This window comes from Malus domestica, chromosome 17 (genome assembly GCF_042453785.1).
Source record: "Malus domestica chromosome 17, GDT2T_hap1".
NCBI lineage: Eukaryota > Viridiplantae > Streptophyta > Magnoliopsida > Rosales > Rosaceae > Malus > Malus domestica.
The window spans coordinates 19951340-19968249 of NC_091677.1; the positions used below are offsets into that span (position 1 = coordinate 19951340).

Sequence of the window (16910 nt, forward strand, 5' to 3'; positions counted from 1 at the left end):
ATGTCAATATGGGGCCCACTTGGATATTAAAAATTAGGGTAAAAGACTGTTTACTACCGTCATGTTTCGTGGTTTTCAACATTTAGTATATCAAGTTTTTTTCTTCTCAGATTCATACCTAAAGTGTAAATTTTGGGACAGTCTCATACATCCATTAGTCAAACTGTTAAATCTGCCATTAATTGTGACGTGGCGCCCATGTGGATAATGACTGGACGCCACGTGTCATCTACGTTTTTTTTTCCCTTCTTTCTTCTTCCTTTTTTTTTTCTTCTTCTTCTTCTTCCTTCAACTGCAACTTTTTTTTTCTTCCTCCTTCTTCTTCTTCCTTCCTCCTTCTTCCTTCCCCTTCTTCCTTCTTCTTCCTTCTCCTTCTCCTTCTTCTTCTTCCTCCGATTATGGGGAAGTTTTTTTTTTTTCTTCTTCTTCTTCCTCCTTCCTCCTTCCTTCCTCTTCTTCTTCTTCTTCTTCTTCTTCTTCTTCTTCTTCTTCTTCTTCTTCCTCCGAATCTGCCCAGATTCAGTTTTTTTTTTCTTTTTTCTTCTTCTTCCTCCTTATTCTTTCTTCTTCTTCTTCTTCTTCTTCTTCCTCTGACTGCAACATTTTTTTCCTTCTTCCTCCTTCTTCCCCTTCTTCTCCTTCTTCCTTCCTCCTTCTTCCTTCCCCTTCTTCTCCTTCTTCCTTCTTCTTCCTTCTCCTTCTCCTTCTTCTCCTTCTCCTTCTTCTTCTTCTTCCTCCGAATCTGGGGAAGTTTTTTTTTTCTTCTTCCTCCTTCTTCCCCTTCTTCTCCTTCTTCCTTCCTCATTCTTTCTTCCCCTTCTTCTCCTTCTTCCTTCTTCTTCCTTCTCCTTCTCCTTCTTCTTCTTGTTCCTCCGAATCTGGGGAAGTTTTTTGTTTTTTTTTTCTTCTTCTTCCTCTTTCTTCCTTCTTTTTCTTCTTCTTTTTCTTCTTCCTCCGAATCTGCCCAGATTCAGTTTTTTTTTTCTTTTTTCTTCTTTCTTCTTTTTCCTCCTTCTTCTTCCTTCTTCTTCCTCCTCCGACTGCAACTTTTTTTTTTCTTCCTCCTTCTTCCCCTTCTTATCCTTCTTCCTTCCTCCTTCTTCCCCTTCTTATCCTTCTTCCTTCCTCCTTCTTCCTTCCCCTTCTTCTCCTTCTTCCTTCTTCTTCCTTCTCATTCTTCTTCATCTTCCTAAAAAAAAAAAATATCCTTCATCTTCCCCATATTCGGAGGAAGAAGAAGAAGAAAAAGGAAGAAGGAGAAGAAGTAGGAAGAAAAAAAAAAGTTGCAGTCGGAGGAAGAAGAAGAAGAAGAAGAAGAAGGAAGAAGAAGGATGAAGGAGGAATGAGGAAGAAGAAGAAAGAAGAAAAAAGAAAAAAAAAACTGAATATGGGCAGATTCGGAGGAAGAGGAAGAAGAAGATGAAGAAGAAGAGGAAGGAAGAAGGAGGAATAAGAAGACAAAAAAAAAAAAAACTTCCCCAGATTCGGAGGAAGAAGAAGAAGAAGGAAGAAAAAAAAAGAAAAAAAAAGTTGCAGTCGGAGGAGGAAGAAGAAGAAGAAGGAAGAAGAAGGAAAAAAAAAAAAACGTGGATGACACGTGACGCCCAGTCATTGTCCACATGGGCGCCACGTCACAATTAACGGCAAATTTAACAATTTGACTAACGGATGTATGAGACTGTCCCAAAATTTACACTTTAGGTATGAATCTGAAACGAAAAAAACTTAATTTACTAAATGTTGAAAACCACGAAACATGAGGGTAGTAAACAGTCTTTTACCCTAAAAATTAACAAATTAAACATTAAACAATTAAAAACAATAATAAATTAAAAAAATTAAATTAAAAAAAAAAAGGGTGTCTTCTTCCTCAAGGCCCCCGACCCTCCTTCCCTTCTCTTTTCTGCACCCACCTAACCCCCATCTCTTCTTCGACTTCCCGCATCGGTTCATGAGTAACGGACACCACCGCCATTGGTGACAGTGTCAGAATGATTCAAGGAAGGGAAGAGCTCATCGCGGTAGATGAGAGGATTTAGGAGGCCGAGTATGGACTGCGACGGCTCATAAGCCTCTTGCACGGCTCGGATCAGGGCAAGTTCAAGCTCAATAGGCTCGAGAATGAAGTCGGAGATGCAAATGCGGCTTGATCTGCTGCTTTTCTCTAGATTTGCAGTCGGTTTTCCCGAGATTTGCTGTCAAATCTGGTAGGTGGGGAACGCTCCTTCGAGCTCATGGGGCCGTCAAAGAGGATGAGGGTTCGGTGGGTGGAGTTGAAGAGGGAAAGGGAATGATGGATGTGCAGAGGTTGGGTGGGTGCAGAAGAAAGAAGGGAGGGAGAAGGGTGGGAGGGTCGGGGGCTTTGACGAAGAAGACGCCCACCCTTTTATTTTATTTTATTAATTTATTATTATTTTTAATTTTTTAAAGTTTATTTAAAAAATTAATGTCCTCGTGAACCCTTTAATGACACGTGTCGTCCAATCATTGTCCGCATAGGTGCCACATCATCAGTTAAAGGGGTACTTAACAGCCAGATTAACGGATGTATGAGACTGTCCCAAAATTAACACTTTAGGTATGACTTTGAGACGAAAAAAACTTTATGTACTAAATGTTGAAAACCACGAAATTTGAGAGTGGTAAACTAATATTTACCCTAATTTTGAATATTGGAGATATTTTAACACCACCTTTAGGTGAGGCTTTAATAAAAAACAATAAAATTTGAACCTGTTAAATTACATAATTGCCCATCATTTTTTTTTAGTAATAAAAGACTAAATAATCTTTCACCTTCTTTTGATTAACAAATAAGATTTTATTAATATAGTTTTAGATATGTAATTAACTTGAAATTTCACCATAATATCATTTCACTTCACTTGTAAGTATGTTCTTTACCTCTACTATTTTTGCGGTTCATCAATTCTAATTTCTAAGTTTCTGATTATTTGATTTTTATATCTGAGTTTTAATTAAATTCCTTTCCTAAAAACAGGAGTGAGTCACCTACTCTAGGGCTAGGGCAAAGATATCTCGCTAGGATTTGATCCCATCGACAGTCAACACATGGACCGTCACGATGCTGCCACCACAAGAATTGGCGGCAAATATTTGATGGTAAACTGGCAATGATCCCCTCTCGCCACTGCTTCCTCGCTTTGTTTGCACGCAAGCTTTTTTCAAGGCTTGGCGACTTAGCCTCAGCAACTCGGCTTGGCCTAATGCTCTAATTACAAGCATAACTAGATAACTAATCTGTTGGCAATGGCATGGTTATTTGTTCTGGATGGTGCTATCCACACACTATTTTTTACCTCTCATATAATTCTTTTAATTTTTGATCATCGAATCGAATGAGTTAAAGAAAATTAAAGGACAAAAATTAACAAAAGTGTGTGAGAGGTAAAATGAATGTGTGGATAACATCACCCATTTGTTCTACATTTTACAAGTGATATTATTGAACAAAAAATTAAAGGTAACGCTAAAGAGATCAAATTTCTAATCAAATTTTGTAAACTAAATACTGTGCATGTTAATAATTAGATTATTACTTAAGTTTTGATTAACGTACTTATTTCCTATTAGTGACACATCATTTGGTTTAAAAATTTGACCTCCCTAGCCTTTTCCAAAAGTTAAATTGCAAACACTTTCAATTATGACATTATCTCACATAAATAAGTAATTATTTGAATTATGACATGAATTTAATCACGAGAATGCTAATGAGACTTTCAAAGTGGGACTCTCTGCCACCTCATGTTTTTGACACAATTTTGTATAATACTGGTGTCAGATTTGTGGAAAAAACATAAAATTGTGAAGAATCCATGAATAGTCTTATTTTTAAGAAAGTTTCCTTAACATTTAACTTTTAGGCTTTTTAGTCAAAATGGTTCTTGAGATTTGGATAACACATAACTTTGGTCTCTGAGATTTAAAATCAATAGAAGTGATCATTGAGATTGTCCACCATCCATTATTTTGGTTATTCCATTAAAAAAACTCTGTTAAGTTGAGGGTATAACACATAACTTTGATCCCTAAAATTTGCATAACACATAATTTTGGTTTCTGAGATTTGCACAACACATAACTTTGGTTCTTGAGATTGTCCATCATCCATCATTTTGGTCATTCCATTAAAAAGCTCAGGAACCACTTAACATAGTTTTTTAATAGAATGATCAAAATAATTGATGGTAGATAATCTCAGGAATCATTTTTATTGATTTTAAATCTCAAGGACAAATTTGGTTAAAAACCTACCTTTTATCATATGTGACAAATACAAACGTCGTGGTTCTCACATGCCACAAAATAATAGGTTTATATAATTGATCAAGATATTAATTTACAATAATATAAAGTCTATGGCATATGATATGTTGTCAAACTCCATTCCACAAAACAACAAGACCCTTAAACTACATATTGGGATTTAATAACTTGATAAGGTATTAAATTAAATTTTTTACTAGATCATCCGTACATATATTTTGTGCTCTTGGGCAGTTGAACTTGTCCGAGCCCCATTCTCCCATGGACGATAATAATAATTAGAAAATAAAAGAAAGTGATTTTTTTGAAATGTCATATGAACTTATATATCGGTTCTAATTTGTCATATGAATTAGATTTTTAACCAATTTGTCATACTAACTTTTTGAAATCATTAATTGTCATCACACTCTAACTTTGTTAAGTTTTTCAGCTAAAATAAGTTACACATGACTTGTGTTCATGGTTATTTCAATCATTTCAACACTTTACTCCTCTAATCAGTTGTCTTTGACAAAAAATCTAGGTTTCTCAATCAATACAAAAGGAATGGTTGATCTGGCATACGATGATCTAATGGTTTGTCTTTCAGAAAAGGGGAACGACCTGTACTTACTTTCCTGTTTGCGAAGTGAAGATGAATCAAAATATAGTCGCTGAGAACTCTTTAGTTTATGGTAAAATAATATGATATTCTTTATGTTTTTGCAAGCAACATAACTTATTCTTTGGATGGAAACTTTAACGGAGCTAGGTTGGGATGATTAACTAATAATTTCAAAAAAAATTAGTATGACAAATCGTTTAAATTTTTTTTCATATGACAAATTGAAAAATGAGTATAAGTTTGTAAGACGTTTCAAAATTTCTTCCGTTAGAGAATATTAAGACTTTTGAGAATTTCATTTCAACTAAAAATTTTTCTTTTTTCTTTTGAAAACTAAACATTATTTTTTTATGGCTAATCATTTTTAATCATGGAAGTTGACTTTGGTTTACAAATATTTGCAATAAAGTATCTCCCTAAAATCATTGACAAAACAGAGTGTTGGGCTTATGCTCCCAAAGAATGAGAATAATTATTGACACCATTCTTCTATTAGAAAAATAATTACTTTTTAATTAACTAAGTGATTAGTGGAAGCTGTGGGGCTGTCCAGAAGGAAGAAGATTAGCTAAATCCAATCCAGTATATGCCCACTGTGTGTGAGAGGAGAGAGAGAGGGCAGTGTCTTTGTCTCTCCTATTTGAGCTGCTCGTCACTCCCACGCGGACAAACAGACAGATAATCTCCATAAAAATATAAACAAAATCACCCAAATTTTCTCTCCCCTTCCTCCTTCTACTCCTCCATCTTTCACTCTTTGATTCAGACCCCATGAAAACATTTCCCAGCTGAAAGTTTTGAGCTTTTTCTGGATTCTGTGTAACAATTTCAAACATCCAATCTTGTAATTTGGTTTTTCTGGGTTTTCTGCTTTGGCTTTCGGGATGGTTTTTCTCACTCTCTTCTCTACATAGCATGAAGGTTCAAAGATTTTGTAATTTTTGGATGATTTGAATGGAAGCTCATATCTAAGTCTAAAAACAATTCCACCTTTTTGTCTTCTTTTCAGATTTCTGCAGATTTCACTGCCTTTTATTTTTCCTCTCTTAAAACGCCATTTCAGATCCCCAATAACCTTTTGGTTTTCCAGTTCCCACGATCCAATTTGGACTCAAAATCTCAACAAAACGCTCCAAATTCCACAAACTTTGGTTTTATATTTCGCCTCTTTTATTTCACACTTTCATCACAGAAAAGTGTTAAAATTTCAGTCTCTTTTGGTCTCAAATCAGACTTCACGATTCGATTTCTGACCCAAGAACTCTGATTTCGTTTCTGAAAAACAAAACCCAGATCACCAAATCTTCCATATTTCCCAAACTTTGGTCAAAAATAGAAACTTGGGGTCTCACAAAATGCAGGACCCTGCAACTTTCCAACCCATGAAGCCCCAGTTTCCAGAGCAAGAGCAGCTGAAATGTCCGCGCTGCGAGTCCTCCAACACCAAGTTTTGCTACTACAACAACTACAACCTATCGCAGCCGCGCCACTTCTGCAAGAACTGCAAGCGGTACTGGACCAAAGGCGGCGCTTTGAGAAATATCCCCGTCGGCGGTGGAAGCAGGAAAAACACGAAGAAGTCGTCGTCGTCAGCTTCGAAACGTTCCTCATCGACTTCTTCATCGTCACTGTCGAGCTCTTCAGCAGCAGCAGCTCAGAACCCGGATCCGCAGCCCGACCGGACCCGGGCCTACGGCTCAAAAGTCGATCAAGACCGCGGAGTGATGGACTTCTCAGGGAGCTTCGGCTCCCTCCTGACTTCAAATGGGCAATTCGGGTCGCTTCTGGAGGGTCTGAATCCAAATGGGTCGGGTCTGAAACTGATGCAAATGGGTGATTTTGGGGAGAATTTGGATGCTGCAGGTAATGTGATGAATTCGGATCCGGGTCCGGGTTTAGAGGGCCAGAGCCATGGGAATCCAGAGAGCTATATGGGGTTGCAAAATGGTGATCCTTCAACGTCAAGCTGTTGGAATGGAGCCAATGGGTGGCCTGACCTTGCCATTTATACACCAGGTTCAAGTTTTCAGTAGATATATTAAATAGATTATTATGCTTTTAATCTACTTTTCTTAATCATAAATTTGGTAATTGTGATGAAAAGTGGAGCTGAATTATGACTCTAAACAAGCTTATTTGATAAGCTAAAAGCAGCTTCCAAAAGCTTATTATTTTCTGATGTTATAGAGGGTTTGAGAAAAAACACCATAGAGCCATCATACCTTTAGCATTCTAATATGTAATGGTTTCTATTTTCTCTCTTTTTGTGTGTTTTTCTGTTTGTATCTGGTATTATAGCCTCTAAAATTATTGATTTTGCGGATTTTTCCGCTAGAGAGATTCTAGTGTGTAATCGGGTACGTAATGAGAGAAATAGAGACAGAGATATATCCGGTTGCATTCAAGATTTGCCTAGGAGGCTCCTCTTATTAAAGGATGCATGACTTTCTTTTAACTGTTACTCTCATAATAATATGGTTGTATTTTACAAAATCATACCATGTGCTAGTTGTAATAATTGTGCTAAGAGTTTGGTGCCTTCTTTGATCTGGTATGCATGTTCTGTGATGGTGTGACATGTATGTACTGTGTTTGTAAGTATGTGTGGCTTTTTCTAGATTGTGTTGAATGTTGGATTTAGACATTTTTGTTGGCAATGGCATTGTTGCTATCCACATAAGATTTGATATATCCACAAAGGATTTTGTTTGGATATATACATAGCAATATTTTCTTATACAAGCGACTTGGGGGAAGAAAGACATTAGGATTACTCGTTAATGATCAAGTTTGATGGATTTGTCTTATGAAACAAGAAATTTCGTTCTTGGAGGGATAATATCAACCACTTGACGTCCATCCAATGCATCCGCCAGGGTTATTTCGTACCCCCCCCTCTTTTTTCCTTTCGTATTATTTTACGTACTATGATCATTTATCAAAGAATGATTCTGGTTATCAAATGAATGAACCAGGAGACTAAACACAAGATCTCTTGTGCTAAGATATGTATTCTCAACCACTTGAGCTAGAAGTCTGTTGTGGCACGCAAATTTTCATTGTATCACAAATGTATCATGAAAAATACCTTTTTTGGTGAACATTTATTTGAAGAAAAATTAAAAGCATGATGACTTATGAGTTGGAGTTGGAGTTGGACAAGATATGGGGAACCATAACTTCATTATGTAAATTGTATAGTTTGTAATTTGTCTTTCATGGACTAGACAAAGTTCAACCTCCAACCTATTGGGATATTATTTCAAACTCCGAAGTCTCTGCCTCAGTCTCATTTCTTCACCACTTGGCAAGGACCACTTGTATTAAATTTGTTTTCTTCTTATCCACAATTAAATTGAGCATATATTTGTCACTCAGTACTAGGATTTAATAGTATTTATTTTTACTTGTAAGTGAGAGGTCATATGTTTGAATCTTGTGCATGACGAATTAGATACCAAATTAGGTTGTTCATTTTGTGTCTTAACTGAACTACCTTTCCTTTTAATAAAAAATATATCAAACTCCTAAAAAAAAATAGAGTATATGTTTATGAATTATTAGGCCAATGTGAGAAAAGAATAGGTTGTAATTAGGTCAACACTTTAAACTCCCACCATTTGGGCACTTTTCCTTTTTATTTAGTTATCTTTTTGTTTGTTTGGACAAAGGCTTACTTTATTTATAAACCCAAATACAAGAAACACACAAACAAAAAGATGGATCTCCATAGTAACCCAATAGCCCAAAACATAGTTTTGAGGCCTGAACAGGAAAAACACCAAAGTAAGCCCTAACAACTCCCTACCTCTGCCGTCAACCCGCTTACCAAACGAACAGCCCCTACAACCATCAGAAAGCAACAGAAATATAGTCCCAAAGCTGGATGAAAACAGAGTAACAATAGGACCCTAAAACAGAGCCCCAAACTCCTCCACAGCACACCACAGCTATAGCTGCCACAAATTGAAGGAAGCTAGCGGGACAAAACCCACTAGCAGCCGTGCCATCACAAGCAAACCAAAGGAAGGAGGTGGTGTGAACATCCGATCAAAAGCTCTACTCACCTTCCAGGAGAAGCGCGAAAAATTGCGTTGAAAAAAAGTGGGAGCCAAGTTGGACTGTGAAGTCGGAGAAGGATGAAGCCGATCCAGATTAGGGAACGTGGGGGAAAAGAGGATAAAAAGATGGAAAAGGTGGAAGGAAGACGAAAGCAAACCAAGGGAAAAGTTGGAAGAAAGGAATAAAAGGGAGAAATTGGAAAAGGGACTGAAGGCAGAGACAACAGAGGCAAAGGGGTTTGAATGACAAATAGGCCACTGGGCAGGGGTAAAAAGAAGATGAAGGAGGATGAAAAGCATCAGGAGAAGAAAATAGAAGAAGAAAAGGAAAAGAGAAGAACAGAGCAGAGAAGGGGCAAAGAGAAGAAAACTGAAGAAGAAAAGGAAAAGTGGCAATTGACTCCAGCCGAAGCCGGACTTGACACCTGAGAAGGTGGACAAGCTGAAGACCCTCACTAAAGGGGGAAGAAAACTCTCAGAAAGGAGAGAAGGTCTCTCATAGAAGGAGAGATTCATGAGTAGTTATCTTTTTGTTTGTTTGGTTGTATTGTTTGCAGAGCAAAGACCCAAAAAAAAAAAAAAAAAAAAATTTATGTCGTTTGCACTTTGCATGAGACCATGAGTTAATCCATGAAGAGAGTATTTTTGTATTTTCCAAACCAATTACTACATATTCCACAACTTCAAAACACTTTAGTGGTAAAGTAATGAAACAAAATGAAGTATTAATGAGAAACATGTTACATAAGATCCAACTTTAGGTGTTGAACGAAAATTTAATTGATAAACATCTTTCATTTATACATGTATTAGGTTCGAATCTCAACAATAATAAGTTTGATACTAATTTATTCCCTTGTCTTTTAGTCTAAATATATCGTGGTTGTAAAAACAAGATATGTGATATTATTGCAGTTGACAATTAACAACATTGGCGCAAATCAATCATTACAACTAGGCTCAATTTTCATAAGTTCTCCTTCCTCTAATAACCTTGCTCTAATAATTAATTATTTAATTTAATAACGCTATTGCTCAATTAGAAAAAAATAATATTATTAAGAGAAGAGGGGCTTGTTTGTAACATCCCACATTGAGCAACGGAAAGAGGATGATGTGCCTTATATGTACATGTCCACCTCCATATAGCATAAGGCCTTTTGGGAACTTACTGGCTTCGGATTCCATCGGAACTCCGAAATTAAGCGAGTTTGGGCGAGAGCAATCCTAAGATGGGTGACCCACTAGGAAGTTCTCGTGTGAGTTCCCAAAAACAAAACCGTGAGGTCGTGGCCAGAGCCCAAAGTGGACAATATCGTGTTACGGCGGAGTCGATCTGGGATGTGTTAGAATGGTATTAGAGCCACTCTGCCGTGTGGTGCGAGTGTGCTGACAAGGACGTCGGGCCCCTAAGGGGGGTGGATTGTAACATCTGACAGAGAGGGGGTGTCTTATATGTACATGCCCACTTCCATATAGCATGAGGCTTTTTGAGAACTCACTGGTTTCGGATTCCATCAGAACTCCGAAGTTAAGCGAATTCAGGCGAGAGCAATCCTGGGATGGGTGATCCATTGGGAAGTTCTTATATGAGTTCCTAAACACAAAACTGTGAGGGCTTGGCCAGGGCCAAAAGCGGACAATATTGTGCTACGGCGGAGTCAAGATTGGAATGTGACATTGTCAGCCTCTTTTTATGAGAATACCATAAATTTCTCCATTTTCCTTTGTTACTTTATACTAAAACAAAATATACAAATAAAAGATTACGGAGAGTCAAATTGAATTTTGAGAGTGAAAAAAGTGGAAGTATAATTAGGGATTACTGTTAAGGGTGAAGCTATCTATACACTCATTTTTACTTCACACACATTTTCTCAAATTTCGATCCTTGAATTGATAAATGGTTTAAAGACAACCAAGATAAGAACGAGCATGGCTAAGGCGCTTTTGGCCTGCCATGTCATACATTTCAGTTTAATTTTCAAATCTTATTAATGCTTGAACTCTCCCACTTACAAATAAAAATGAATATCATTGTATTGTAGTGCTAAGGTGTTTTAGGCTTGCAATGCCATGCAATGTGGATTAATTTTCAAACCTTATTAATGCTATGCTAGATCAAATCATTCAAGTATTAAATAGCAAGGTTAGCTGAATTCCATTTGAATTGGTAAGTTGTGGGATTCAATTCAATCCTTGCGTGTTTAACAATTCTCCTTTATATTACCAAACAGAGGGTAAGGTGTACCTAACTCAAATGAAGAAACGCCTTTTTCTAAGTTGCGGATCGCTGTTTGCAGACCATATGTGAGAATCAAATATAAGGCGTTGGATTTCATCTGAACGGCTGACAACAAATTAGACAAAACGAACTTGGGTGAAACCGCTCACAATAAAACTGAGCTCATTAATGGAACCGGGCCCTATTTTTTCTCGCAATGGATTTGGAATTTGATTTTTCCTGCTAGAAGTAGGATTCTCTCGTCTTGTTCCTATCCTCTTCATTATTATTCTTTCACATATTATTTTTTGTCTTATTACTTTTAAAAAAATCAACATAAAAACCATAACTGTTCGAGTAGAAAGAAAGATAATGTGAGAGAGATTAAGAGATGAGAAAATTCTCCTCTCACCCCGTCAAATTTTCTTGTCAAATTCTTCGATCGTCACTTTTTCCCAGACCCAACCTGTCAAATTTTTCGTCTTTTTCCCCGCATCCCCACCCCATCGAGTCTTGTACGCATCGTCGCATACCACACCATCGTCCGCATTGGCAAGCCGCTGCAACCTCCCCCTTCATCGTGCCCTCGAAATTGTCTGGCACAGTGAAACTGTTGACGTGGTGTGGATCTCGCGACCATCCTTGTTGCGAGGGACTCGACTTCTTTCGGGGTTTCGCTGGAGGCATGTGGAAGTTTCGAACCTATTAAACCCACTTATTAAACGGATGGTCGAATTTTCACCTAATAATAAAATTTTAATGTTCAAAACCCAACCCAACCGGGCTCACTAAAATGCCCAACCCTAAGATTGAGTCCACTTTTTACGATTTCTTTGCCAAGTGCCAACGAACCAACGTGGGAATAAAAGTAGGAAAAGAAGATTTTGCTTCCTTTTCCTATTGAATGTAGTCAGTGTCAAGGAAGTTGCATGTACTACAATATACATAAATATATATTATATATGACAGTGATGAGAGTAGACATGCACTAGACAGGTGTAATTGGCCCCGATGATATGGCAATACCCTAACTCTACACGCGGACCGCATTTTTCATGACGTGGTATTCAACATTATTTAGGCATTAAATTTCTTTAGTTAAAAAAATAAGATTCATTTTTCACTTATTTATATTATCCTTCTTCTTAGTCCGACACTGCATCAAACGTTTCACTAAGTTAGTTTAATTCAGTCTATTTTAAGCCAATCCAGCTTAGTCCCTGAAGCTAGTCCAGTCTAAGATAATCTAATGTAACAAATGCACCCTAACTCTACACACGGACTGCATTTTTATTGATTTTATTGACCAAGGACAAATACGAGTACTCGTTTGCTTGAAAACTTTAAATAAATTTATGATATGTTGAATAACAATTTCGTTTTTATTTGTTAAAAATACAAGGAAATAAAATTAAAAATTAAAAAGAATTTTAGTACGTTTTCTTTCGTAGTTTCAGTTTCTTAGAGTTTGTTTGGTATCTTATTTGAAATTTTTTATTATTTCTTAAAATATTTCTTAAGAACATTTCTTTAAAACAATTTTCTTTAAGACTCAAAAACTTGATTGGTTTGTTATTTAAAAATGTTAAATCTTACAACTTAAACTAGACAAAGATATCTAAAAAGAATGGTTTGCAGGAAAGGGAGAGAGAAGAGGAAAGAAAGTAATAGATGATTGAAGGAAAGAGAAAAAAGGATGAGGATCGGACGAGATAGAGAGGAAGAGGAGTCAGAGAAAGAACCAAGAGAATAAAGAGAGACGAAAAAGGTAAAAATAAAAAAAAAGAGGAAAGAGAAATAAGAAAAGAGAGAGAGAGATAGATTTGGAGTGAGAGGGAAGGAGAGAGAAAAAAGAAATGAGTGAGTTTAAGTTTAAAAACTTTAAAAACTCACTTTTTATGTTTTAGATAATATATTATATTTTTTAGTTAGTCTCGAGTTTAGTTTTTGAAAATAGTCCTACCAAACAAGTTTTTAAGACCTAAAACTTGAAAATTATTTTTGAGTTTAAAAAGTTGAATTCAAGTACCAAATAGATCCTTAGCTTTTTTGCATTTCTCGCATCATCCTTCACCGTTCATTCCCTCTCTCTCCGTATACATTCTTCCATATTAAGAATAAAAAGCTAAAACAAAATAGTCAACAAACTAGTCATTAATAATTTTTTTTAACGATCAATGTTGTTAGAGGATTAAATTGTTAGTTGTTAAAAAATAAAAAGAATTGATGAAGATTCGAATATGAATTAAGTTGTATAGATATAATTGTTTTCCATCACTGCAGTACAATGTCAAGTATATAAATACTCGCCCGTCTCATAGAAAAAAGTGGGTTAACCAACGAAAGAAAGATGGAACTTGATCAACGTTCGTAAATTCATGCACGTAGGTGGTCGGAGTCCTAATTCAATCATTGGTGTACTAAATTAGAAACCTTACAACAGTACCAACTGCTAAAATTAGAATTAATGCCTTGTAATGCATAAGCTTAAACAAGAGTCCCAATTACCAGTCAAAAGACTGAAGACTCGAGGTCGACGTCTATGCGTTTGTCACAAGTATAACAGTACCACCGGGAAATGGGCATTTATCCGTGTTTAGAATATTGATATTCACACACTTATTTTACTTTTCACACATTCTTATTAATTTTTTATTATTGATCTTGTTTAATTCATTTGATCTGACTATAGAAAATTAAGATGTGTATGAAAAATAAAAATAGATATGTGGATAACATTATCCGGTGCATATTAGACCCGACAGTTTTTGATACGACATGGTGACACGACACGAAAACGACACGAAAGTAACGGATTTCAAGTAAACATGATAACTTATCGGATCATTATCGGGTGACCCTTTAATAACGTGTTCTTAATGGATATACACGCAGGTAACACGTGGGTAACCCGTTTCGACCCGTTAAGAAAAAATTTATTTTGATAATTTTAAAGTTTAATTACTAAAAGATTTATTATAAAATACAATAGCCATATTAATATATACAATATATTCTATATTAAATATATAGTTTTGTATTATTATTCTATATAAGTTTAAAAAAAAGTTTTAGTCATTATTTATTTTTATTATGAGAGTTTCTTATTATCATTACTAGAATAAATTTTACTTAACATGTTGTTGTCCAAAATTAAAATAAACTAATATAGTATTTGTATAGGCAAGAACTAAGAAGACATACATACAAGTATGAAAAATGAGAAAGAATATATAAACACTCGTGATTCATCATTATTCCTCCACGAGTATATAATGGTTACACTTACATTATCGTTTAGATTTTTAAAATCCTCCAAACCTTCATGAATAATGTTTTTTATTTGAGGGCAAAATTAATAAAATTAATAATAATTATTGTAGAAGTGTAAAAAATGTAAAAAAAAAAAAAATATACAATCACTCATAGTGACAAACTTTACAACTTTCATGAAGGGGTCAGCTTCAAAATCCAACACAATAATTCATAAACCTTAAATTTATATTTAACCGTCGATTGTCATTTACGCTTTATTCTTCTTACTGAATTTCATTTTTAAAATTTTCTTTTTTTGAAAACATGATCATCTGGCGGATTTAAGAAGATGAACAGTTCATATCTTTAATATCATGTTTCGATATTTATAGTTAACTGAAATATGAGTCGATGTCATATAGTTTGTAGAAACTTTATGAACATCAAGCAATCTTTTCACTAACTGTAAAACTCTGAATATAGTATCAACGATCTAAACCGTTCATCTTCCTGCATCCTCTAATAGACCAAGTTTTCAAAAAAGAAAATCTGAAAAAACAAAATTTGATGAGAACAATGAAGTGTAAATGTAAACAACAATCAACAGTTAAATTTTGATCTATGATTTATATGATTATAATGGCAAATTTCGAAGTTAAGCACTTAATGAAAGTTGTAAAGCTTGTCATTACGAGCGTTTATATATTTTTTTACACTTCTACATTAATTAAAAAACTATTAAATACTTTAGGTAAGTGAAAATATACTTAAAAGAAAAATACGTTTTTATGTTTTGGATGTGACAATATGGTATGTATATACTTATTTAGTATTATGTTTTTCATTTGATTATTTATTGGTTTAAAATATATTTTCCTTAACGGGTAATGGGTTGGGTCATATTACCTGTTAATATTATCGGGTCGATTTCGGGTCGGATCATTTTACCCATTTATTTTAACGGGTGTTACACGACACAACCCGTTAAGATATCGGGTATGACACGAAAACGACACGAACACGGAAAACACGTCATGAATGTTAGATCTAGTGCATATGATACGATGATTTGTGGAATTTTTTTTATTAACAATTTTGTTTCACCTACACGGGATGCAGCAAAGTTGTTTTAATTGTGTCATATATAAAAATTATTCTCATACATATATTAAAATCAAATGACGGATTATCCTAGTAGTTAAGATCACTTTTTCCTTGTACCCATTGAGTCTCGAGTGTATAACATTAAGGAAAATTTTATTTAAATTCATGTAACTTCTTTTTACACTCAACTTAAATTTTAAATGTTAATTGTCTTTTTTATCTTATTGTATAATTACTATTAAGTACAAAATAAAATTAATAATAAAACTCAAATTTATCAATAAACCCACACACTATAATTAAACTCTACCATCATTCCATGTTTATCCTACGTTTATTCCGGCTAAAACCTAATAGCTCTTATAGAGAAAAGCAAGTTTTTTTTTTATTGATGGATTGTGATTTTGAACTTTTGAATCCTCCATGACTCGATTTATGAATTATTTGTTCATTTGATTTCCATTTTTTAGAGTTTAGAAGATGAGTATTTCGGTTTCAATTTTTTTCATCAATCCCGGTCTGCTACGATGCACAGACATGCCAAATAATTGTCGTAGTTGCTGCTCGATTCATGGATTTTTTGTAAATTGATCAACCAACTGCCCTCTCGTTGTTGCTCATTGTTGCACCGATGATGTTAAAAATCTGTAACCTCTCTGTAGTCAGGATTTTCCATCTTCGTTTTGGTCGAAGAGCTTTGGGCTCTCCGTTTAAAACTTAACAACCATCCACCGTCCAAACCTTAAGCTTTTAATCATGATGGATCCTACCCCTCAAAATTGGTTCTCTAGTAGGAATGATTACCTGACAAAATCATGCAATATATTAATGAGTAATGAAATTTTATAAATGCCTTGCTCAGGAGTACCATTTACGAGTTTCAGAATAAGCTCCATGCTTGTGTTCAGAGTTGGTTGTGAGAGAGGATCAATCACCAATCCCGGATTTATTGTAACGATGTCGATTCCATTTTATTTTGCAAACTTCCAATAGCAGCTTCCACCACCAAGGTCTTTGAAATCATATACCAAAGCCGATGAAGGAAAAGTCTTAGTGAACACAATGAACATACATTCAAAGCATAAAATATTTAACTTTTACACAACAAAAAACATACAAAGTTATTTATGAACAAGACTGGGAAAGAGAAGAAAGTTAAGCTGTGGGACTTAAGGAAAATAAAATGCTTGATTTTGAGTTTTTAATTTTTCAAATGGGTGTAAAGATAAATTTACATATTGAATTGGGTTTGTGAGGGTATTTAAGGTAGTAAATTTGGGTTTAAAGAGATATTGATAGTTGAGTTAAAAACCAAATGGGTACAAAGAGTAAGGTGAGTGTAGAAAGAGGTTACATGGGTTTAAATAAA

General features: G+C 35.1%; 1 protein-coding gene across 1 annotated transcript; it reads left to right on the top strand.

The window, feature by feature from the left end:
* Nucleotides 1-5438: 5438 nt before the first annotated feature.
* LOC103453546 (dof zinc finger protein DOF3.1) lies at nucleotides 5439-7390 on the top strand. Its single transcript, XM_029097392.2, has one exon. The coding sequence runs from the start codon at nucleotides 6253-6255 to the stop codon at nucleotides 6928-6930; it is 678 nt and encodes a 225-aa protein (XP_028953225.1). The 5' UTR covers nucleotides 5439-6252; the 3' UTR covers nucleotides 6931-7390.
* The last annotated feature ends 9520 nt before the right edge of the window (nucleotides 7391-16910 follow it).